Raw genomic sequence first — 25767 nt, forward strand, 5'->3', positions numbered from 1 at the left:
TAATTATCTAAGATCAATAAAATATTATTACAGTTGTTATGTTTGTGTCTAAAGATAATTATATCAAAATCAGCTAACACAATGAAGAATGAGGAAGTCTGCACACACTGGCTGCTTTCTCTCTCACATCCTCCAAAGGAAAACGGGGATTAGTGAAAGTAACCTGGACCAATAAACCATGACTATTACAGACACTGGTGGTGAGGCGGGCCCCACTAGGCACCTGCAGGAGGGATGAGCTGTGAAAACCAAAGCTCTTACTCACCATGGGGTTTTCTGTAAGTCAAGGCGCAGCAAAAATATTTAGCTTTTGCCTTTTGAGTCAGCCTGAGTAACTAACAAAAAAGTGTGTTCAAAAAAACATTAGTTGCTCTGTCATGTCCGACTTTTTGTAACCCCATGGACTGCAGCCTGCCAGGCTCCTCTGTCCGTGGAATTCTCCAGGGGAATCTTCCCAACCCAGGGATTGAAACCAGATCTCCTGAACAGCAGGCAGATTCTCTACTGTCTGAGCCATTTTTATTCAAATAATTGTCATCAAGACTCCTGAAAGTTAAAATGATATTTCAAGAAGCAGAGTCCAAAGCTTTTATATGCCTATTCAGTAACTTAACTGAGAGCTCACAGAGAGATAGAAAATGCTAAAAAGAGATAGAAAGATAAAAGAGGCGGAAATTCTCTGGTGGTCCAGTTGTTAGGACTCAGTGGTTTCACTGCCAAGGGCCCAGGTTCAATTCCTGGTCAGGGAACTAAGATACCACAGCCTGCACTGTGAGGCCAAAAAAAGGAAAGAAAACTAAAAGAAATTTTTACTGCCAACATATAAAATCTGAAAATGTTCATCTTGTAAGACTATTGGCTGGAGTCATGGAATGAGTAAACAATAATTTATTCTCATTATGTTAGAATAAGAAGCTACAAGAAATAAGAAAATGCTTATAATCTGCTAGCCTAATATAACCCTTCTATTATAACTATATTATTAAATAAAGCCTAAAGAAATAATCTTTTAGATTTTCACACTGAAGAGTTTGAGCAAAACAGGCTTGCATTTGGGTCATTTTTATTCCAATTAATTAAAGGCACCAATGAACTAAGAGTATTGCCTAGAAAACTGTTGGGCTGGCATCAGACCCACTTCAATTTCATACCACTGTTATTATATTATATTACAGGGCAAAATACAAACTTAAACTTGATAAAGTCAGTGAGACTATAAATAAGGAGACTGGCAGAAAGGCAAAAAGTTATAAACACAGAAGAGAGAAATATTTGTAATGAAAACAGATTAGTTAGTCAGTTCAGTCGCTCAATCGTGTCCGACTCTTTGCGACCCCATGAATTGCAGCACGCCAGGCCGCCCTGTCCATCACCAACTCCCGGAGTTTACTCAAACTCATGCCCATCGAGTCGGTGATGCCATCCAGCCATCTCATCCTCTGTCGTCCCCTTCTCCTCTGGCCCCCAATGCCTCCCAGCATCAGGGTCTTTTTCAATGAGTCAGCTCTTCACAAAAACTTAGTACTTAAATATATCCAAGTATGTCAAAATTAATAACAAAGATATTAAACCATAATTACAACACAACTCAAGTGGAAATAAATCCCACAGGTGGTTGATCCAATTTTCAGTTGTTCATGAGGAAAACAGACTGAAACACAGGAAGAAGTGTAGAAAGGAACAGAAAAAGAAGACCTTCTCTTTCTTTGAAAGCATACTACTTAAGCTTGAGGTTGTTAACAACTCTAAGTACAAAATGGAGGGATTTATTTCTGAAGAAAGAATAAAACAGCCTAATAGGAAATTTAAGAAATAAAAATATACACCATATAAAACAGAGTGTAAGATGGTAAATGATCTTTAAGATGGATATTAATAACAAAGATAAAAAGTTTAGTTTTCCTTTTCAGAAATAAAACATTAACAAATAACAGCAACAAAAATATAGGCTGTTTTGAGTCTTTTCCTTGGATAATAGACATTATTGACTTTGGGGATCAAGGCTGGAGTCTGTGCTCATGTTTCAGATATTTTCACCTAACCTCCCTGAACCTGGACACACCAAAGATTTTTCAACTTTTCAGAAAACAGAAAAAAACAAACACACACAAAAACAGACTAAGAAAAACCACACAAACCCTCCAGAGTGTTTTCTGGGGTAAAAATATTCATTATACTAAAACTGCTATTACTCCACCCCACTTCAGTTTATGAAACATACTCATGCATATCACCCAGTCAGTTAGTACTAAGTACTTTGTATTTTAAAATTGAGGAAACAGAGTTGTGGACCTTCCCCAGGTCCCACAGCATGTATGTCACACAGCTGAGGCTTGAACAGTTTCCCAGCAGCTGAAAACAACATCGTGATCAGGAGCTTAAATATAAGCAACAGATGAAAACTGCCTGGATGACAGCACTTAAGTATCTGTCAAAATCCTGAGATCCATCTAAGCATAGGATGAGACTGATATATTTAACAAAATAAAAACCAAAAATAATTCATTACAAAATAGCCAACTCAAACTTCGTTAGTGCAGTAATTACTGTTTTTAATTAAATGCAATCTGAATCAAAATCTCAATAGGGTTTGACAATTATAATTCTAAGGATCAGCTGCAAGCCTATCTTAAGAACACTTTGAAAACACAACAATCAGGAAGGCTGGCAATACCAGACTTTAAAGTCACTGACATTAGAACAATATAAAAATTGGTACAAAAACTCTGTACTAAGAATTTGGTACAAAAGTACAATAATAGAACAAAATCCCCTAGACTTAAGGATATAAGGTAAGGCTGGCATATCAAACTACTGGGGAAAATTAATTTTTCTCAATAAATTATGCTAGGACAATTAATTTTGTTGAGAGAAAAGTGCAAGAATATTTATATTCATAAGATGTGTTGATACTAACACAATATGAAGGACCATTTCTGAGCTTAATATCAAAGTCCAAAAGCCATAAAGAAAAAAAACTAATTTTATTACATAAAAATTAAAGTATGTTTATGTCCTAAAACTCTGAAAACAAGATTAAAAAATAAAAGAAATGGGGAAATATACAGAAAAGTAGTTCACCTATCACTACAAAACAGAAAAAGTGAAACATCCAATAGCAAAACAGATAAATGATGTTAAAAGATAAGTCATAAAAAGAAAAAAGATAAACAACAAAAAAGTTCAACCAAGGGAATAAAAATTAAAACAAGATATAACTTTTTTACTTGCTAAGCTGGTAAAGATTTAAAAATAAAATAATATCTAGTATTGGTGAAGTTATAGAGAAATCAAACTCACATACTGTGAATGTATTTACTCTGAGAATGTCAATTGAGGGTAATGTGGCAGCAGGTACCAAACACTTACACGTACACTTCTGGACTCAGCAATTTTACTTGTAGGAATGTGCCATAGAAAATAGGATGTGTGGATAAACGCTTACATCCAAGGATACTGGCCAAAGTTTTACTTATAACAGTAAAAACACAGAAAGAACAAAACAAGAATATAGGGAACACTCTAACTCAGGGCATATCCACATGACAGAGAATTAAAGTCTTAGTAAATATTATGTTAACAGAGAATATTTTATGACTTGAGAAAATGCTCACCAAATGTTAACCTTAAAAAGGAGGTTATTTACTTAATTTACTGAACGATACTAGATAGCATTTGTCAAGTCATGGCACTGTTCTAAACAATTTATAAATATTAACTCATTTAATTCTTAAAACAACTCTAGGAGACAGATGTTATTAACCTGATTTAATAAATGAATAAACTAGAGCACCAAGAGTTTAAAAACAACTTGCCCATGATAGTGAAGCCAGGATTCAAACACAGGCTACCACTTTAAAAAATCCACTTACATTAAAAACAAAAACAAAGGATATATATGCATAGGAAAAGGGGAAATGAGAAGAATATATATCAAAATATCAATAGTAGTTTGTCTCTGTGTGGTAGGATAATAGGTGACTTTTACTTGTTTTGTTATTTTCTGAATTTTCTGTAACAAACATGTACTACTTTGTAAGACAAAAGAAAGCTATTAAAAATTAAAATCCTAATTCAAAACAACTAGCAGGTTTTTAAATCCTCCTTGAAGTCATCTGTCATTTACTTAAGACTATTAAGTAGGTTCTTCTACTTCTAACCCCATTTCATCCCACTTTAGGCCATCACTTAAAAAAAAAAAATCACTCTCTTTAAAGTACTAAATGTTTTAGGAGCAGACAGACTGTTTCTCTCAGTCTACCTTAATGGAAATTCTTCCTACGTCACTCCCACAGCACGATGTCTTTCACTATAGTTACATAGAAAAAGTTCAAACTATTTTTCTAATTTAGAAACCTCAAAAATTTCTACATATGACTATGTCTGGCATATTTTATACTTTGATAACCTGTGAACATCAAATAGATTTTGTCTGGAAACTGCAGAGTAGTTCTTTGTTCACCAAACTACACAGTTTATTTCCACAATCAGGTATGAAATTTTCCAACGACACATCTTTGTTAAAATGTTACACTCAATAGTGAATAAAATGTGTTATTCTTATTTTCTGGAACAGAAAATAAACATTAGGAAGGAACTATTTTGAAAATAACCTGCAACCCACTGTACTGAGTAACATTAATTTCAATTCAGAGTATTTTATACAACACTTACTATCTGAAGAAGCAGCTATACCAAGAGGAAGACAATATTCTCTGGCATTGAGAGATGGCAATTTATTTAGGAAAATAACATTCTAAAAGACTAAGACACAACTCAGTGGGACAAGATATTAAAAAAGACAGGCTGAAGTTAGAGTGGAATTCAAAGGTAAATATATTAACAGCTTCAAATTCATAGAAAAGCTATAAAAGAAGTGACAGATATTCCATTTTTGGATCAGCTAGCAGAAGCAAATAAAATTACTGTATCCAAAAAGCAAAATAACAGTTGTTTCAAGTAAAACAGTAAGCCCACACTCATCTAACAAATGTTTACCGAGCACCTACTACGTGTGAGACACTGATTTAGACATTAGCATCACAAAGGTGAACAAGATTCTTACCAAGAAGCACGGCAGCTGGAGAAACACTGAGAGAAGGACGGGGCTCTTCCCCTCGGGCAGTCTAAGGAGCCGCGGAGCAGACACCGAACAACCCGAAGGCATGAGCCGAGCCCCCTGGGGAAACATCTAATGCGAAGTGACTGAGGTGGCAGTGTGGTCACTCCTTGAGGAAAAGCCAGAAGGCCAATGTGGCTAACGAGTCAAGAGTCAGCAGGCTGGTGAACTGGGCAGGGCACACAGACCTGGAAGGGCCAGGATGGCGCACGGACTCGCAGACCAAGTGAAGTGAAAGTAGCTCAGCGGTGTCCGACTCTTCGCAACCACAGACTCGACAGTCCATGGTATTCTCCAGGCCAGAATACTGGGATGGGTGGCCTTTCCCTTCTCCATGGGATCTTCCCAACCCCGGGATCGAACCCAGGTTTCTCTCATTGCAGGTGGATTCTTTACCAGCTGAGCCACAAGGGAAGCCCAAGAATACTGGAGTGGGTAGCCTATCCCTTCTCCAGCAGATCTTCCTGACCCAGGAATTGAACTGAGGTCTTCTGCATTGCAGGAGGATTCTTCACCAACAGAGCTATCAGGGAAGCCCTGCAGACCAAGTAAGGTGCCAGAATTTTAATTCTCATCACGATGGAAAGCCAATGGAGAGTTCTGAACAGAGTACTGATATAATCTGAGTTAACATTTTAAAATAATCACTCTAATCACTTAATCGTCTTCCCAGGTGGCAAACTGGTAAATAATCTGCCTGCCAATGCAGGACATGCAAAGACACAGGTTTGATCCCTGGGTCAGGAATATGCCCTGGAGTAGGAAATGGCAACGCACTCCAGTATTCTTGCCTGGAAAATTCCATGGACAGAGAAGCCTGGCTGGCTATATAGTCCATAAGGTAACAAAGAGTCGGACACGACTGAGCAACTGCATGCACCTGTGCATGCACACATACACACACACATGATCACTTAGTATATTGGGAATACTGGTATATTGTAAGAATGTAAGCCAACCAGTTAAGTGGTTGCAGAAGTCCAGGCAAGATTTTACTGTGTTCTGGACTGGGATTAACAGCCACAGATGTTGTGATTAGGCATGGAATATTTTCAGAAAATAAAGCAGAAAGAACATGCTGATAGAATAGTTACTAGAGAAAGAGTTTAAAAGACCCTTAAATTTTTGGCTTGAATAAACAAGAGTCATTTAAGGGCTTAGGAACATTTTGCTTGATGGGTTCATTAATCTACCTACCCTGGGCAACTGCAGATATTTTTAAAAATCAAATACATTACATTTATAAATGTGCCCTAAAATGCTTAAAGGGATATAATTAACTAACATTGCACATGGAGATAACTCCTTAGGAGAATTTAATTCTTTCCATTAGAGTTTATTAACCATTCATCAAAGAACAAGAGAATATAATTGTTTTTTATTTTTATGCACAAATATTCAAGTTACTAATCTTGTTATCCTATTCATAAACAAATCCTCAAAGCTTAAGAGCAACTACATTTTCATGTTTGCAGCTACAGTTAATAGAATATTCATTTTAAACCCAAACTGCCATTAGTCCTGTCTATATTCAAAGCCCCTCTACACTAAGACACTCAAACTGACAAACAGCATATTAAGTGAGAACATCTGTGCTATATTAAGTGAGGGAGGGGGAAGAGAAACAAAATATTGTAAATAACAAATGCGTATACACACATTTACCTATATAGCTATTAATATTTATAATCACAAATCTTCTAAAGAAGACGCAACCAATAAACTACAACCTGTTCTCCACATTGTGGTCCTTTGAAAACATTCCTCTACTCAAAAGCAGACAAACAGGTATCTGTTCAGTCAGTGAACAAAAACTTAACAGTGCTTATTTCTTGCCTAAGGAATTAGTTTATTTTTGTTTGTCCTTCTATGGATTTTCGAAGTTATCTATAACAACTGTACATTTTTACAATCATGGTTATAAGGATTCTTTTTAATAACAAGGAAATTTGCTTATAGACTGAAAAAAACAGTAAATAAAACTGAATGATTAGGAACACAACTAATATAAATATTTATTTAAAAAGACTAAAGGAAATGTGGCAAATGCTGACAGTGGTTGCCTCTTAGGAGTGTTACGTGGATTACCCCCGCCCACCCAACAGATTTTTTAAAATTTTTCTCATCTCTCCACATTTTTTTCAATAACAGATTCCATTTTGATTCAATGAAGTTCACACTGCCAAATGCACGTGGACACTTCTCTGTCCTTATATTACTCAACCTCTAAGCAAAAATCAACACTTAGACTTCCTATGATTGTTGAACTGCTAACCTCTCTTGTCTTTAACTACTTATTCTTTACCGGCTTGACCTCTGTCCTAATCTACAGATTCATCTATCCTGCTGTTTACTTAACATAATTGTTCACTTGGATTTCTGACAGGTATCTCAAATTTCCTACAGCCAAAAATGAGGCTTCTGATTCCTACCCTCCACCCTCACAGGCTACCCTTCTCCTAGTCTTCCCATCCTAAAAAGGTACCACCACCCACCCAGTCTCTCAAGCCCCAAGTAATCACCTCCAGGTAATCTTCCCCACCTGCTACCTCACTTCTCTACAAAGGCTTCTAGAACATCTTCTGTCAAGTGGAAAAAAAAAAAAAGCGGACTAAAATGATGCTGTGTGTATGTATGTGTGTGTGTTAAGTCGCTCCAGTCATGTCCAACTCTTTGCAACCCTATGGACTGTGGTAGGTATCCTAAATAAATTAACCCTACAAAAGAAAAACCATTGTGAGTGTCACCACGGCACTAAAAAAATCTTCAAGGACAAAATTATTTTCTGTAAAAAAAAAAAACCAAAAATGAAAACTTTTGAACATACGCTATAATTTCTTTTAAAAAGTACTTATGTATTACTTGAGTAATTTAATCATTAATTTTAATAAGAAAATTAATATATGAGGAGGAGAGACCAGTGCACTACACGGAAGAAGGAAAGACATTTACTTTAAAATGAACAGAAGGTGCCACCAAGTGGGAAAAAAGTATATCCACAGAAAAGAAAAATCCAGGCAAGTCATGGTTTTTTCTTTTTTAACTTGGCTCAAAGGATTTCAGAGTTCAAATATTTCACACCACACACAAACAAAACTTTGTTTCTCCTGATGTAAATGAAAACAGCAATTTTATACTATTATGCAAAAAACTGCCAAAATTTTCTATTGGTATTCAACAACAATTTTATCATGTCAAAGTTCATGTAGATACTGATTATTTACTTGGTTTACTACCATAAAAATAAATATAAATATTATTGTGCATTACTGCATAGATGGTGGCAATTAGCTAAGTTAGAGATAAAATTAAGAGTACTCCAAAATGGTATAAGACAGTACTTGTAATCCACTGAAATAAAGACTTTGAGTATTCTATTCAATCACATTAAAGGAGAAATTAAAATCTAATTGCTGACTCCATAAACGAATAAAGGACTTCCCTGGTGGCTCAGACGGTAAAAGCGTCTGCCTACAATGTGGGAGACCTGGGTTCGATCCCTGGGTCGGAAAGATCCCCTGGAGAAGGAAATGGCAACCCACTCCAGTACTCTTGCCTGGAAAATCCCATGGACGGACAGAGAAGCCTGGTGGGCCACAGTTCATGGGGTCGCAAAGAGTCGGGCTGAGAGACTTCACTTTCACTTTAAATGAATAAAACAGAGAAGAAAAGGAAGGTACTGTAACAAAGAAAAATAACAGATAGTAAGTTACAATACAGTATTAGTCTACCAGTCAGTATTCATTAAGTGACTATAAACTCCAGGACAGGCTCTTATATATTTTCATCCGTATAAATGTACAAACCCATGAGTACCTGAAACATAGTGGGGTGCTCAATAAATATTCACTCAATGGCATGAACTATGTGTAAGCTGGGTGCTGTGCTGGGCTCTAGGCAATAATTTCGTTAATTTTCAAGGTTCACGTGGCTCACTGGCCATCCAAGATGTCTGCACCGCCATGGACACCTTTTGCTTACCTGCTGACAGACCTCACCGGCTGCTGACAAGCTCAAAGATAATGAAAGCTTTGAGACAAGACCGACAAAGTGAACTCATTTTCCCACACAATTTCTCATGCTACCACAAAGATGGGGAACGTTAAGTGAGCCACAAGTTCATTAAAAATATGCCCTGGTTCTACCAAAAACACTGAAAGGATGCCTCTGAAGGGAAATCCTTCCCCAGGTGAGACGAGGTAACTACTCAACAGACTCAGAGGCCGGCAGAGGCCATGGAGGGCGCCTGACAACCCAGAAGGGCCGAGCGCAGGAGCCACAGCCTGAGGAACACAGGGACACATGGGGCGCTCCTCCCGCCGGGAGTCCTTGCAGGAGTTCATCCAGGAGCCGTGGCTCAGCCAGACATCCAGAAGCTGCTGTCTTTGACTTTCTAGATGACACAGCACAGGCTCAAGGGAGATGAGAACCACAGAGACGGGGCAGGAGCTGCCCTGACTTTAGAGCTTCACGTCCACAAAAGCTAACATCTCTGCTAACAGCTACACAGGCACGGCTCCAGGACTGCCATTCCCCGCTGGGACACACCGGTTCTAAGAGCAACAAGACAGGGGAGCCCAAGCACACCTAACTCATCAGGCATTTGTAGGTCCTCTCAAGCTAGCTGCAGTTTGCCAATCAAGGATCAGTTTTATCCAGCAATATGACTGATACAATCTAACCTGGTTTCCAGGGTAACAGAGCTAGATATTTAACTGAAGATCAGAGTCTCTCAACCCTTTTATCCATAATTTATGAAAACTGCATACCATGCTAAGTAAAATCACCAACCTCTATTCTGACCTCCCGACTAATGTTTTCAACTATCTACCCACCACACTCACTTGGCTGTCTAACAGGGATCTCAGATGGAACTCTCGATTACCCCTTCCAATTCCGCTTCTCCCATCCTGCCTGCTCCTCCTCTTCACAGCTAGTATACCACTAGTAGTTCAGGCCAAAATCTTGAAATCTGGATTTCTCTCAAAATCCAATCTATCAGCAAATCTAGTTGAGTCCATCTTACTTCAAAATGCGTCTCTGTGGTGGGCAGCCTCTAAGGTGACCTCCAGTGACCACATCCTCCTGGTGGACACACCTTTGGAGTCTGGTTAGTTATCCTGAGTTAGTTATCTTGAGTGTGGGTTAGACTGATGGACTCAACTCTAACCAACAGAATACAGCACCAGTGTGGGGTATCACTTCTGAGATTAGGTTTAAAAAGACTGTGGCTTCCAACTATGGTGCTCCCTTTCATCTGATCCTGACTGTAACCCTGGGAAAACCAGCTGCCGCATCATGAGGTAGTCTTGAGGGGAGGCCGACACGAGTGTTCTAAGGTCTGTCTGCACCCATGTGAATGAGTTTGACAGTGGATCCTTCCAAATGTAAACCTCATTATGACTGCAGCCTCACATGGCAAAGAGATGGGGAAACAATGGAAACAGTGACAGACTTTATTTTCTTGGGCTCCAAAATCACTGTGGACGGTGACTGAAGCCATGAAATTAAAAGATGCTTGCTTCTTGGAAGAAAAGCTATGACCAACCGAGACAGCATATTAAAAAGTAGAGACATTACTTTGCTGACAAAGGTCCATATAGTCAAAGCTATGGTTTTTCCAGTAGTCGTGTATGGATGCCAGAGCTGGACCATAAAGAAAGCTGAGTGACAAAGAATTAATGCGTTCTAACTGTGGTGTTGGAGAAGACTCTTGTGAGTCCCTTGGACTGCAAGGAGATACAACCAGTCCATCCTAAAGAAAATAAACCCTGAATATTCATTAGAAGGACTGATGCTGAAGCTGAAATTCCAATACTTTGGCCACCTGATGCTGACTCATTAGAAATGACCCTGATGCTGGGAAAGATTGAAGGCAGGAGGAGAAGGGGAAGACAGAAGATGAGATGGTTGGATGGCATCATTGACTCAATGGACGTGAGTTTGAGCAAGCTCCAGGAGATGGTGAAGGACAGGGAAGCCTGGCGTGCTGCTGTCCATGGGCCGCAAAGAGTCAGACACGACTGAGCCACTGAACAGCAGCAGCAGCAACAAACACACGGTGTCCTCTGTGTAGCCTGTGAGAGTCTAAGCCAGAGATATCCAGCTAAGCTGCACTCAAAACTCTTACCCACAGAAACTGTAAGATAATGTTTATTGTTTTAAACTAAACTTGAAAAATCTGTTACACAGGAGTAGACAACTGCGTGTGCGTGCTCAGTCATGTCTGACTCTGCGACCCCAGGGACTCTATAGCCCACCAGGCTCCTCTGTCCATCCTCTGGGATAATCCCAGCAAGAATACTGGGATGGGTTGCTGTTTCCTCCTCCAGGGGATCTTCCTGACCCAGGGAATGAACCCGTGTCTACTGCGGGTCCTGCATTGGCAGGCAGATTCTTTACCACCGTACCACCAGGAAAGCCCCCAAGAGCCATTAGGTGGGGCTAAGCAAAATAAGTATCTGTCTGCTTGGCACAGTGGGTGGAGAAGAGGAGTGTGGCAACAGACTAGTAAGGTGACAGAGCCTGCCTGGGGAGAAGGCATCCACATGAGGAGGTAGGGGGAGCTGCCAAGTTGATGTGGGGTGTTGGAAGCAAAGTGGGGTAAGAAGGGAGTTCAGAGCTGGGGAGTGGGCAGGAAGCAATGAGAACTTCAATACGTAGAGTGGAATTCATCAAATAAGTAACTCTATTAAAAAAAAAAAAGAAACAGAAATATGGAAAGAGCAAAAACTAGAATATAACCTGTGGTGTTGGACTGGATTCAGTGGCATTGCTGGGAATGTATGGTTTTCAATATGTAGACGAAAAAAGATAGAGATACAGATATATATACACACACACACAATCGTCAGAGCAAACTAAGTTTGACCACTCAGACGGCCTGGGAGCAGTGATGCCCCAACAGCAATGAGCATACCTTGCACTTAGATATTATTACAGTTTCTAAATATTATCCTCTACTGAAAAACAGCAAGAAAACAAAACAAACACAGGGCTCCTCAAAGAAATGGCTGTTTTCATGGGTGGGGCGGGGAAAACATAAGATGAACCTTGAAAATTTTTGTCAGAAAGAATGTGCTTCAAGAATGTTGGAGATGTTTTAAAAGGACCAGACTGAATGAACTCCTACTGGTCAAACTGAGTTCAATCTGAGCAATAGAAGAACAAATTATATTAACAGATTATGCTGCTGCTGCATTGCTTCAGTTGTGTCTGACTCTTTGCAACACTATGAACTGTAGCCCACCAGGCTCCTCTGTCCATGGGGATTCTCCAGGCAAGAATCCTGGAATAGGCTGCCATGCCCTCCTCCAGGGGATCTTCCCAACCTTGGGATGGAACCTGTATCTCTTATGTCTCCTGCATTGGCAGGCAGGTTCCTCACCACTAGCGCCACCTGGGAAGTCCATTAATGGACTATAATCCATTGATTAAAATAACAGTTCATAGTGCTATAAATAAAGTTTGTCGAGTAACTGGATAGTTACATAACTTCAAAGTTTCTCCCCATAAAATGCTAACTGTAAAGGGAAAATGAGCAACTTTAGAATGCAGAAATCTGGGGAAATCAGAAGCCGTTAATAAAATGCAACAAGAAGAACCTGACACTGCTTCTGACATTCCTGCCACAGATCCATGGCTTGCATCAAGTTATGAGAAAACACTGGACAAACCCACACTGAGGGACACTCCTCAACATGACCGGCCTGTAATTCTGTAAAGCATTAGGACCATAAAAATCAATCAAAAAGTTGCTCACATGTGACCAATCCAGTGTGAAAGAGACGAGAGAGAAATAAGGCCTAGATGAAAGCCATGACCAGACCCTCTTGCCATCAAGGACACTGCTGGGAACACTGATGAAACCTGAGACAGGGTCTGACCATTACACAGCAGCAAGTGAATCACTGTTGATGTCCTAACTTTGATGGCTACATTGTAGCTATATATGCAGGAGAACGTATTTGTTTATAGGAATTATATACTAAAGTTAATTCAGTTGTAATATGACATCATTTTGGAAACCTACTTTGAAATGATTCAAGTACTTGGAACTTTTCAGAAAATTTGGGATTGTCCCCAATGTTTAAAAAACTGTAAAACAGGACTTCCCTGGTGGCGCAGTGGATAAGAATCTGCCTGCCAATGCAGGGGACGCTGTTTCGATCCCCGGTCCAGGAAGATCTCACATGCCACGGAGCGACCAAGCCTGTGTGCCACAACTACTGAGCTCATGTTCTAGAGCCCTCAAGCTGCAGCTCCCGAAGCCTGCGTGCCCGAGAGCCTGTGGTCCGCGACACGAGAAGCCACTGAAATGAGAAGCCTGCACACCGCAATGAAGAGTAGCCCCTGCAAACTGCAACTAGAGAAAGCCCACGCATAGCAAAGAAGACCCGTCACAGCCAAAACTATATAAATAAAATTTGAAAACCTGTACAACAGATCACACTCTATCTTACCTTCCAGTGACTTCCTAAGAACTTTAAAAAAACAGCCAAAGAATTTACCCACAAGATCCACATTTATTTTTATTTTTATTTTTTTAAGATCCACATTTAGATGTAGGTACTGTAGGCCCTGATTTCCCTGGTGGCTCAGATGGTAAAGCGTCTGTCTACAATGCGGGAGAACCAGGTTTGATCCCTGGGTCAGGAAGATCCCCTGGAGAAGGAAATGGCAACCCACTCCAGTATTCTTGCCTGGAAAATCCCATGGACGGAGGAGCCTGGTGGGCTACAGTCCATGGGGTCGCAAAGACTCAGACATGACTGAGCGACTTCACTTCACTTCACTTCACTGTAGGCCCTAGCTAGTTCTCCATCCTCATCTCCTGACATCTTCCCCTCACTCATTCCATTCCAGCCAAACTGGCCACTTTGCTGTTCTTTTGACTACAAGCAATACATCTCAGATACAAAAGGCCTTTACACCTGTGGTTTCTGCTGTCTGGAACTCTTCATTTCCCCCCACCTCAATCCCCTCCCCTTGTCAACTGTCACTTCTTCAAGAAGCCATCCCTAACCCCTGTATAAAACAGCCTCCTCCCCCCCCCCCCACCCCGAGAGAAGGCCCTCACTCTCTATCTCTTTATGAATATCAGCTTCCTGGCATTTACTGTTTCCTAAAACACATAACATATTTGTTTTTCTGCTTCCTCTCATGAGAGCAAGGGCTTTGTTTCACTCACTTGTTGTATCCTCAGTGCCCACAATTGTTCTTGGCACCCGGTAGGTATGCGATTGGTTTGTTTTTTTTTTTGCCATAGGTATTTGAATGAATAAAGATGACAAACTATAGTTCTTTACTTTATACGTAATACCTGGCTCTCTAATGAAAGAAAAATCAACCCAACTTCAGACTTATTCATAGGTCAAATCAAAAGTAAGATTAGAGCTCTACAATGTATTGCACTCACTCAGAAAAGGGGGTTCTGAGAAACAAACAGCTGAGCTAATCCAAACCACTTTCTCCAACAAAGGCGCATCACAAGTCTTTAAGCTTTCTTTACAAACAAGGGTCATCAAAGGTGCTCAGAACTCAGGGGGCTCCACTCCACAAAGAGAGCCAGCTTTGTATCCTCAACTCTCCTCAGGCAGCACCCTAGCAGGTGATGTATCTTTTACAGCTTTCAGCTTCTTTTTTATGTGATCTCAGATCTTACATATAAAAGGATTGGCTTGGCTGAATAGTACTTGTCATTTCAGATTTTTAACTATTTAATGATTTAAAATGTGTTTCATCCCACATAATTTAAATCAATTCCCTCCCCCAACCCCTAATCTAGATAGGTACTCTGAAGGAGATGGCCATCCATCTGAACAAGACAGCCCACAGGCCTTCTACACACTTTCAGGACCAACCCCTCCCCAAAACAATCAACCAAATAAATGAAAACTGCAGGATACCTCATTGCCTAAAGCCAACACTCCACTTTGAGATCGTGGTCTCAAATAGTGCCCCTGACATACAAGAATGCCCCTTCAGAGAAGGCAAATAGCTCCAGACCTAAAATCACAGCTCCTCACATTTTAACAGACTACAGATTATTATTTCCCATTAAAAAGAGCACAAAAATCCAGCCAAAAATATCATCAGTGCTGCTTTCTCATGTTAAGAGCCAATGAGTTTTATTAAAGACATACTCCAATACCGTAATCTTCAAACTACACCACTGATAGGAGTAAATGCTCCTGAGGAGTCCAAGTAGTGGACCAGAAGTTGAAAACTGTATGTATGTGAAATCTTATAAACATATTTTCCTTAGCTCACATTAATTTAAGAAAACAAAAAACTACTCTGTCCAATCAAGTAGACTGTTCAATTGAAATAAAATATTAACATGGAAGCAACCTAGATGCCCATCAGCAGACGAATGGATAAGGAAGCTGTAGTACATATACACCATGGAATATTACTCAGCCATTAAAAAGAACTCATTTGAATCAGTTCTAACGAGATGGATGAAACTGGACCCCATTATACAAAGTGAAGCAAGCCAGAAAGATAAAGACCAATACAGTATACTAACACATATATATGGAATTTAGAAAGATGGTAACAATAACCCTATATGCAAAGCAGAAAAAGAGACACAGATGTACAGAACAGACTTTTGGACTCTGTGGGAGAAGGCGAGGGTGGGATGTTTTGAGAGAACAGCATCGAAACATATATATTATCTAGGGTGAAACAGATCACCAGCCCAGGTTGGATGCATGAGACAAGTGCTCGGGCCTGGTGCACTGGGAAGACCCAGAGGGATTGGGTAGAGAGGGGAGGTGGGAGGGAGGATCGGGATGGGGAAAACATGTAAATCCATGGCTGATTCATGTCAATGTATGACAAAAACCACTGCAATACTGTGAAGTAATCAGCCTCCAACTAATAAAAATAAATGGAAAAAAAAAATCATTTGAACCATACAAATAAAGTTACTAAAGATGAAATACAAAATATTAAAAAAATAAGAAAATATTAGATTAGTTCACTTTCTTAGTCACATTAGCCACATTTCAAGGTGCTCTGGGCTACATGAGGCTGGTGGTTTTGTTGTAGTTCAGTCACTAAGTCGTGTTGGACTCTTTCCGACCCCGTGGACTGCAGCCCACCAGGCTTCTCTGTCCATGGGATTTCCCAAGCAAGAACACTGGTGTGGGCTGCCACGCCATCCTCCAGCGGAGCTTCCCGACCAGGGATCGAACCTGCGCCTCCTGCACTGGCAGGTGGATTCTTTACCACTGACCCACCAGGGAAGCCCCGTGGAAAGCACAGTCATAGAACATTTCCATCATCACGGAAAGTTCCATTGGACAGTGCGATATTTAAACTGACAAACATCTTTAAAACAAACAGTCAAAAACAAACAAACAGAAAACAAATCTCATAAAGAAATACAGATTTCCACTTTCTCTTGAAAACTCGTGTCTGGAAACCCTGGGCTGGATCCCCCCTGGTGGAGCTGGAGAGAGGGAACAGCACCGCCGCCCTCACTGGTGGGGCGCGTGCGCTCAGGCCGCTGTGACGCCCAGCCTCCGCAGCTGTCTCACAGCAGCGCTTCACCACGCGCTCAGGGCCTGGATTTCTACTTGAGCCTTTAGAATGGAAGTGAATGCTATGAGATTATCTCAGTTTCTACTCAATAGAGCCCAAACTACTTCTGACGATCAAGTTCAACTAAAAGATCACAATTAACCTGATACTTTATTTTTACGTGTGTGGTTGTTTGTTTTTTTTTTAAATTTTCTAGACCAGGATCTTCTAGAAAGGATCTCTAGAGTTTAGAGATCTCTAGAATATATCTACCAGCATCTATGAAATAGATATAAATACTTTATTTGAACTATTTTTATTAAAAATTCGGTAATTCAACTATGCAGATTTGAAATTTTATTTTTAAAATATACATATTAAAAAATCATAGTTTTTAGAGACATAAGGAATTTGAGGGAATCTCATTTAACAGATGAGAAATCCAAGCCCCAGGGAGTTTAAGGAACGTACTTTAAGTTGAACTGCTGAATAAGATCCGAGCCAGAGCTCTTTCACCCTTTCTCTTCACTATGACCAAGTGATACCACAGCACCCTGTACTTCCTCAAAGACAGCCACACCATTATGTAACCCAACATATAATATGATTGGTGACACCTCTGCATCAAGATAGTCTACACCTCTCCTGTTAAACATGAACCGAGTTTTCTAACTGCCTCGGCCAAGGGAATGCAGATTGAGTACTGGATGATTTCCAACACTAACTATGATAAGGCGACATGGCTTCTGCCTGGCGCTCCCTCTCAGAGCATTTGCCTGAGGAGGTTCAGGCTACGTGAGGGTATTCTAACCCAACACCCCAGCCATGCCCCCAGCTAACAGCCAACATCAGTTGCCAGACGGTGAGAGAACGTATCTCCAGACTGTTGTCAGAGCTGCTCCAGGTCTTTGCTCAAACCCTCCAACCCCCACCTTCAGCCAGGGTGTCCTTGCTTAAAATCAGCCAAACAATCCACTACCTCCACCCACATGTTTAGTAAAAGTGAACATAAATTTTTAAGTTAAAGGGTCCAGAGATAAGAAAGGAAGTTACAAGCAAAGACTCAGATGGAACCAGATGAGACCAACCAATGAATCTGACCTCCAACTATAATGACCCTGAGTCATCTTATACATTGATTTCTATGATATTAGCATATTAAGTGGCACACCTACCAACAGTGATGACCAGACATTAATGACAAAAAAAGGATAAAAAGGAAGCGGCACCCCACTCCCTGAGGGTGGGGGGAGACCTACCTTTCCTGGCAGACTAATGCATACAGCCAAAGATGCTTGGAGAAAACACAAAAAAAACTTCTGTGAACCAGGACCCCAGGGAAAGGAGCAGTGATCCCCACAAGAGACTGAGCCAGACCTGCCTGTGTTTGAGGGTCTCCTGCAGAGGCATGGGGCCTCATGGAAGACAAAAAAAGTCAGTGGAGGTGATGGAATTCCAGCTGAGCTATCTCAACTCCTAAAAGATGATGTTGTTAAAGTGCTGCACTCAGTAATATGCCAGCAAATTTGGAAAACTCAGCAGTGGCCACAGGACTGGAAAACGTGTTTTCACTCCAATCTCAAAGAAGGGCAATGCCAAAGAATGTTCAAACCGCTGCACAATTGCACTCATTTCACATGCAAGGTAATGCTCAAAATCCTTCAAGCTAGGCTTCAACAGTATGTGAACCAAGAACTTCCAGATGTACAAGCTGGATTTAGAAAAGGCAGATGAACCAGAGATCAAATTGCCAACATCTGCTGGATCACAGAATAAGCAAGGGAATTCCCAAAGAACCCCTACTTCTGTTTCATTGACTATGCTAAAGCCTTTGACTGTGTGGATCACACTGAACTGTGGAAAATTCTTAAAGAGATGGGAATACCACCTTACCTGCCTCTTGAGAAACCTGCATGCAGGTCAAGAAGCAACAGTTAAGACTGGACATGGAACAACTGACTGGTTCAAAATGGGAAAAGGAGTACATCAAGGCTGTATATTGTCACCCTGCTTATTTAACGTTTATGCAGAGTACATCATGAGAAACGCTAGGCTGGATGAAGCACAAGCTGGAATCAAGACAGCCGGGAGAAATATCAATAACCTCAGATATGCAGATGACACCACCCTTATGGCAGAAAACAAAGAGGACCTAAAGTGCCTCTTGGTGAAGGTGAAATAAGAGAGTGAAAGAGCTGGCTTAAAGCTCAACATTCAAAAACTAAAATCATTGTATCCGATCCCATCACTTCATGGCAAATAGATGGGGAAACAATGGAAATAGTGAGAGACTTTATTTTCCTGGGCTCCAAAATCACTGCAGAGGGTGATTGCAGCCATGAAATTAAAAGATGCTTGCTCCCTGGAAGAAAAGCTATGACAAACCTAGACAGCGTATTAAAAAGCAGAGACATCACTTTCCTGACAAAGGTTCATATAGTCGAAGCTATGGTTTCTCTAGTAGTCATGTACAGATGTGTGAGGTGGACCATAAAGAAGACTGAGCGCCGAAGAACTGATGCTTTCTAACTGTGGTGCTAGAGAAAACTCTCGAGAGTCCTTTGGACTGTAAGGGGATCAAACCAATCAATCCTAAAGGAAATCAATCTTGAGTATTCATTGGAAGGACTGATACTGAAGCTGAAGCTCCAATCCTTTGGCCACCTGATGTGAAGAGCCAACTCACTGGAAAAGATTCTGATGCTGGGAAAGACTAAGGGCAGGAAGGGGGGCAACAGTGGACAAGATGGTTGGATGGGATCATCAACTCAACAGACATGAGTCTGAGCAAGAGTTTGGGGATATAGTAAGGGAGAGCAAAGCCTGGCGTGCTGCAGTCCATGGGGTCGCAAAGAGTCAGACACGACCAAGCAGCTGAACAACAACTGTTGCCACCTGGGTAAGAAGTTGATCTGGGAACATAGTTCCTGCTTCTCCACTCAGGCCAGTGAATAAGGCTTGTGCTGGGTCAATCTCAATCAGGGTCCATGGGATGTAATCAGTAACAAGATGATTCCAGCATCATCCCTCTGAGTCTTCCCCTTGAAGCCTCAGACATCCTGGAGCAGAGATAAGCCATCCCTGCTCTGTCTTGTCTGAACTTCTGACCCACAAAAACTCCAAGATAAATACTTACTGTTGTTTTAAGCTACTAAGTCCTAGGATAACTAATCACACAGCCATCACAACTGGGACCAATGCTTTCAGAACACCACCAATTAACTTAGGAAGAGAAATTTGACAAATATTTGTGTGATGCAACAAATACTGCCAGCTCAAATAAAATAAAATGCTGATACAGCTTACCACTCAGGGGGCACCATGCTTCCATCCACATCCCAGAATGTGTTTTTGCCATTCATTTCAGTAGTATATATAACCCATCGGTGACGGCCTGGGTGGAAAGATCGAGGTGTAGTTTAGAGAGATGTGAGGAGATAAGGACCAGCTTTCTAAAACAGCATAATTGCATAGTATCAAAGCAATCTTTTTATTAAGAAAAGATTTTTATATGCTCTTATGTAAGAGAAAGAGAACTACAGAGACCCAGATGTACTATTGAAGGCAAACTCCAGGAAGCACAGGGCAAGGTTTATCAACAACCTAGTGGCCACCTCAGGAAAACCTCTCTAGGGCAATGAACTCACTCTGTGGGTGGGGCTCAGGCCTTTTCCACAGTGTAGAACCCTTGCTTCTCCCCCAGGCCCCCTGCCAAGCAGGTATCAGAGAGGGAAGGGGAACATGTTCCCAGTCATTCTGGGTATTCAGGAGAGAAAAGTGCACCTCCTGAAATTGGGGCAAGAGAAATGTATTCACAGCAATCACATTTGAGCTACAGGTTTCCATATAAATATTTTTAAATACCATCAGATATTCTTTAGGAAATTGGTGGTTATTACATAATAAATAAACATCATATATGATGGTTAGACAAGTAGAACAGCTCATGTTATCCAAATAGTATGGCTGCATGTTTTAACAAATTTCTATGAAGCAGCTGAGAGCCTAACCACAATTTACAAAACTGTTAGTCAATGGCCTGTATTTTAATGAACACTGTCACTTCTTTTCCTTTTCCTTTTTATTGGGGTATAGTTGATTTACAATGATGTGTTTCAAGTGTAGAGCAAAGTGAATCTGTTTTATTTATATATATATCCACTCTTTTTTAAGATTCTTTTCCCAAATAAGCCATTACAGAGTGTTAAGTAGAATTCCCTGTGCTATACAAGACTGTCATTTATTATCAGTGGCAAGTTATTTGTTAGGCAAGTTATGAGCCTCAGTTTCTTTATCTATTAAAAGTGGATGATTATACCCACATCTTAACGTTGCTATGAAAATTAAATATCACACACACACACCTAGTTTAGTATCGGGCACATAAGTGCATAATAAACATTAATTTCTTTCATCTCTTCCTCACTGCCCTCACCCCCACAAAGGGAATACTGAATTCATCCCTGTAATGAATTTTAAGCCAATAAGCAAAATGATGCCATGGTTGAGCTGGGCTTTAACAATCTCATAATCTATATATATATCAAAATTTTAAATGTGCATACTCAGACTCAGCAATTCCACTTACAGGAATTTACTCTTACAGTACTTAAACAAGTGAACGTGGACATTGTTACAACCAAGTTCACTGCAGCAGTGTCTCTAACAGCAAACAGTTGAAGGCAATGTAAGTGTCTACCAATAGTGAACTATTCAAGAAAATAATGGTTCTTCCATACAGTGGAATACAGTGTTGCTATTAAAAAGAATGGTGTGAAAATTTGTAAAATAAGAAAACACAAAACAAGTGTTCAAACAGAAAAGAATGCTGTAGATACCTTCAACTTACTATGGGAAAAATGACCCATGATTTTTAAGTAAAAGTATTTCAGTTTACAAACAACATGCATTACATAATTTTAAAAAATGAATGCTTACATATGCACTGAAGAATCTTGAAATATATATATAAAACACTATGAAAGTGGGGTAAAACTATGAGATAAGAAAGCTTTCCTTTTTTACTTCATACACTAAGTTTCAATGTTTTACAACAAAATATATCATTTTTTAAATCAGCAAAAGTAAAGATATTTCCAATGTGAGGCAAAAACAGAAAGAAGAAAAGGGGAAAAATGAAGGAAGTTTAATATCATACTAGTCTGTAACAACGGAGAAGGCAATGGCAACCCACTCCAGTACTCTTGCCTGGAAAATCCCATGGACGGAGGAGCCTTGTGGGCTGCAGTCCATGGGGTCGAGAAGAGTCGGACACGACTGAGCAACTTCACTTTCACTTTCACGCATTGGAGAAGGAAATGGCAACCCACTCCGGTATTCTTGCCTGGAGAATCCCAGGGACGGGGGAGCCTGGGGGGCTGCAGTCTATGGGGTCACATAGAGTCGGACAGGTCTGAAGCGACTTAGCAGCAGCAGCAGCAGTTTGTAATAAAGCGATGAATAGAAAGAATTTTGGCCTGGGGCTCTCCCACTACCTAGCTGTTATTTAATTAAGTTCCTTCCAGATAAGACATTTTCTTGGGCCTCAGTTTTTTTCTCTATTAAAAAAAAAACAAAACCGCTTTTTGACAATCTCTTAAAATCAACTGCAGGCCTAAAACTATGACTTGCCTAAATATTAAAATATTATGGTTACAGAGTGTTAAGGTATTGCTGTTTACTCCTTGTAGACCAAATTGTATCCAATGCAATCACACATGGATACATGATTTACATATTCCTAAAAATATTATTAAGGTCCATGACCAAGTTTCCTCTGTAAAATGAGGGAAGGGGAGGATTCAAGTGCTTACCTCCAGTAGATGTTAAATATTAAAGTAGATAATGTATGTTATATGTGTTTAGAATGCACATGGCACTCAAGGCCATTTTATTTCACCTTGTAAGTTTTCCCCTGGATAAAGACTAATTATTCCCTCTCTGATACTATTAATCTCAATCAAAAGATAATTCTTTTATTATAAAAAAACAAATGCATATGGCAAAATATTTCCAACAGTTCAAGAAGGTAATAATAATAGCAACAGTAGTATAATATTTTTTGAGCACTTACAGTCTGAGCAATAGGCCAGTGGTTCTCAACAGGGGGCAACTTTGCCCCCAGGGGACATTTGGCAAAGTCTGGAGACATTTTTGGTTCTCACACGTGCAGAAGGGAAGTGTTCCTGGCACTTGGTGGCTCGAGATGACAAGGATGCTAGTATTCCCTAAGGCACAGACAAACCCCTCACAACAGAGAATGAATCTTGTTGAGGCTGAAGTCCTACATTTGGATAAGCTCCTCCCATTCACTTTTAATCTATTTTTTATACAAGTTTATGAGGCAAATATTATTATTATGATGCTACTTTATAACATGAGGAAGCTGGGGCTGAGAGACGTTAATGAAGTAAACTTCAGAGTTACAAAGTTTTAACATGGAGGAACAGAACTTTATCATCTGATAATACTTCTAAGTTTCTTGTATTTCCTTCCAGCATTTGGAATATGAACACAAAAAGCTTAATTTTCTTCCTATGAGGATATCAAACATTGTTCTGCATCTGGAGTTTCTTGTGTTACAAACATCTTTGACATCTTTCTATATAAAATGTACTGGTTTATATCATTCTTAATAACAACAAAGTATTATAAAAAATGCAATTCATCAGTATCCAACTGATGCACCATTAATGTTGTTTATAGAATTTACCAGTAAAACAATGCTGCAATGGTTGTTTTTGTTTTGCAAGAATATTTAAGGTGGATTCCTAGAAGTTGAAGTGCTGGGACAAAAGATATGTACAATGTAAATTTTAAGAAAATGTACTGACTGTCCTCCAAAAGGACTGTACTAATGTATATACCTTAAAATTATATATATTTATTTAGCTGGCTACACCAGGTCTTAGTGGTGGCACATGTGATCTTCAATCTTCCTTGTGGCATGCAGGATCTTTAGTTGTGGCATGTAAACTCTTAGGGCATGTGGGATCTAGTTCCCTGACCAGGGATTGAACTTGGGCCCCCTGCACTGGGAGCATGCAGTCCCAGCCACTAGACCACCAGGGAAGTCCTAATGTATATACTCTTATGACATTTCCCCAATAAGTATTTATCAGATTGGCAAATACTTCAAAATTCAACAGGTGAAAAAAGATAACGTTGTTTTCTGAGCTGCATTTCTGTAATTACAAGTGAGGATGACAGGGATAAATTAGGGATTTAGATTTAAAATATACACAGTATATCCATAAAATAGATAACCAAAAAGGACCTTAATACGTTGTAATAACCTATAATGGAAGAGAATGTAAAAAAAGAACGTGTATTTATCCACACATGCATGAATCCCTCTGCTGTACACCTGAAACACTGTAAATCAACTGTATTTCAATAAAAATTGAAAAATAAAAAAATCATGTATTCTTTTAATAAAAAGTAAGAATGAGCATCTTTTCATGCCTTTGTGGGTGACACAGTTTTCTTTTCCTGCGGATTATCTTTTTCTTTCTTCTATTGAGTTCTTCACCCTTTTACAAGTACTTTGTAAAAGCACATTATGGAAAACAAAGTAAAATCAAATCCCAATCTCACTCCCATTACTTATACTCCAAAATACTGCACTTACCAAAAAACTGCTTGTTGTCTTCATAGTATTTATTTCCATATTTGTCTTCTCCCACTAACGTGCCAACCCTCACATCATTTGCCCTGGGAATGTCCAAAACAAAACAGACATTTTGGAAAGATTCTTGACTTACAACACATAGGTAAAAGAGAGAGTATTAACTTTCAGAAACATAGGCAGCTGTGCCAAGGAGAAAAACGAGGAGGTGCTGGGTATGGTCCCCGATCGTATACTTCCAGCACAAGAGAAGAGAAACTGAGCCAACAGATATACCTTAAATACACTAAATATATAGACGCAATACCTTCAAATTACAAGACTACCTTTAAAAATCTATTATCCCTAGGCCTGAGGCACTGGAGTTAACAATAAATTTCAGGAAACCTGGAAATTAAAGTGTTTCATCTTAAAATGATACGGACGCCTGGCTCTTTCATTCGGCTCTAGGTCTCTAACTCCGTTTCCCCGGACAATGCTGTTCGTCCAATTCACCGAGTTGAAGGACTAATCGGGGAAAATTCTAATCACTTCGTTTAACTCCTTACAGTACACGGAAGGAAAGTGAAGGCCAGCGAAGGAGGGGAAAAAAACCCCGAAAGTTTCCCAAGGTCACGCAGTGTGAGCTTCTGGCAGGCTCATTACTCTCCAGGAAGCAGAGCAGGGGTGCAGCCCATATATGCCCTCACCTCTGTGTCACAGTTCTGTCTCTACAGCCGGCTTTGATCCCGTCTCCGGGAGACCCCGGGACAGACTTCCGCCCGGGGGAAGCCAGGCTCACTTGGCCGGTTGTCCTTGAGAAGAGTTGCGGATGCTCCAAGGTGACCCAAGCCCGAACCCCTTTCCAAGAAACCAGCCAGGGTAAGTCCAGTCCCAGAAGCCAAGAGCATGGCTAGCCGCCTACCTGAACAAAACTCGAAGATAGCCGCGGAGGCCACCGTGGCCGCTGACCTGCTGCAGCCCGCGCTTCAGGACCTGCAACAACTCCATCTTGTCCTGCAGGCCCCGCCTCCCCGGCGCGCCGCGGAAAACCCACCGGCGGAACCAGCCGCTCGGCAGCAGGGAGCCGACGAAAGTTCCCAAGCACGCGCGGCAGGCGGAGTTGGTTTTGCGCATGCGCCGGTCTGGAGCTCCCTCTTGTGGCCTCCGTCCGTTTTCCAGAGAAGATGCTGCTGCTGCTAAGTCGCTTCAGTCGTGTCCGACTCTGTGCGACCCCATAGAGGGCAGCCCACCAGGCTCCGCCGTCCCTGGGATTCTCCAGGCAAGAACACTGGAGTGGGTTGCCATTTCCTTCTCCAATGCATGAAAGTGAAAAGTGGAAGTGAAGTCGCTCAGTCGTGTCCGACTCTTCGCGACCCCATGGACTGCAGCCTACCAGCCTCCTCCATCCATGGTACTTTCCAGGCAAGAGTACTGGAATGGGTTGCCATTGCCTTCTCCGAGAAGATGAACTTGGTTGTTGTCCCTCCAGAGCTGAGTTTTCAGAGAT

The 25767-nt window shown here is 40.6% G+C and overlaps 1 protein-coding gene across 5 annotated transcripts in view; it reads right to left on the reverse strand.

Annotated features, from left to right (window-relative positions):
• The window catches only part of NDUFA12 (NADH:ubiquinone oxidoreductase subunit A12), an 88831-nt gene extending 63456 nt beyond the window's left edge, over positions 1-25375 (reverse strand). Inside the window, exons 1-5 of one of the 5 annotated variants that reach the window (XR_010663049.1) lie at positions 25183-25375; positions 24282-24364; positions 22725-22878; positions 19958-20045; positions 8673-8798 (exon numbers count right to left, since the gene is read on the reverse strand). Coding sequence is in view for 3 of the 5 variants with exons in the window: in XM_065934225.1 (XP_065790297.1) it covers positions 19958-20045; positions 24282-24364; positions 25183-25268 (257 nt within the window). In the remaining 2 variants the exon portion in view is untranslated. Of the gene's footprint in view, positions 1-8672; positions 8799-19957; positions 20046-22724; positions 22879-24281; positions 24365-25182 lie in introns of those variants that run through there. The other 4 variants (XR_010663048.1, XM_065934225.1, XM_065934223.1 and 1 more) reach the window with 4 other exon arrangements.
• Positions 25376-25767: the final 392 nt, after the last annotated feature.

The sequence above is a fragment of the Muntiacus reevesi genome, chromosome 4 (assembly GCF_963930625.1).
Source record: "Muntiacus reevesi chromosome 4, mMunRee1.1, whole genome shotgun sequence".
In the NCBI taxonomy this organism is placed as follows: Eukaryota; Metazoa; Chordata; class Mammalia; order Artiodactyla; family Cervidae; genus Muntiacus; species Muntiacus reevesi.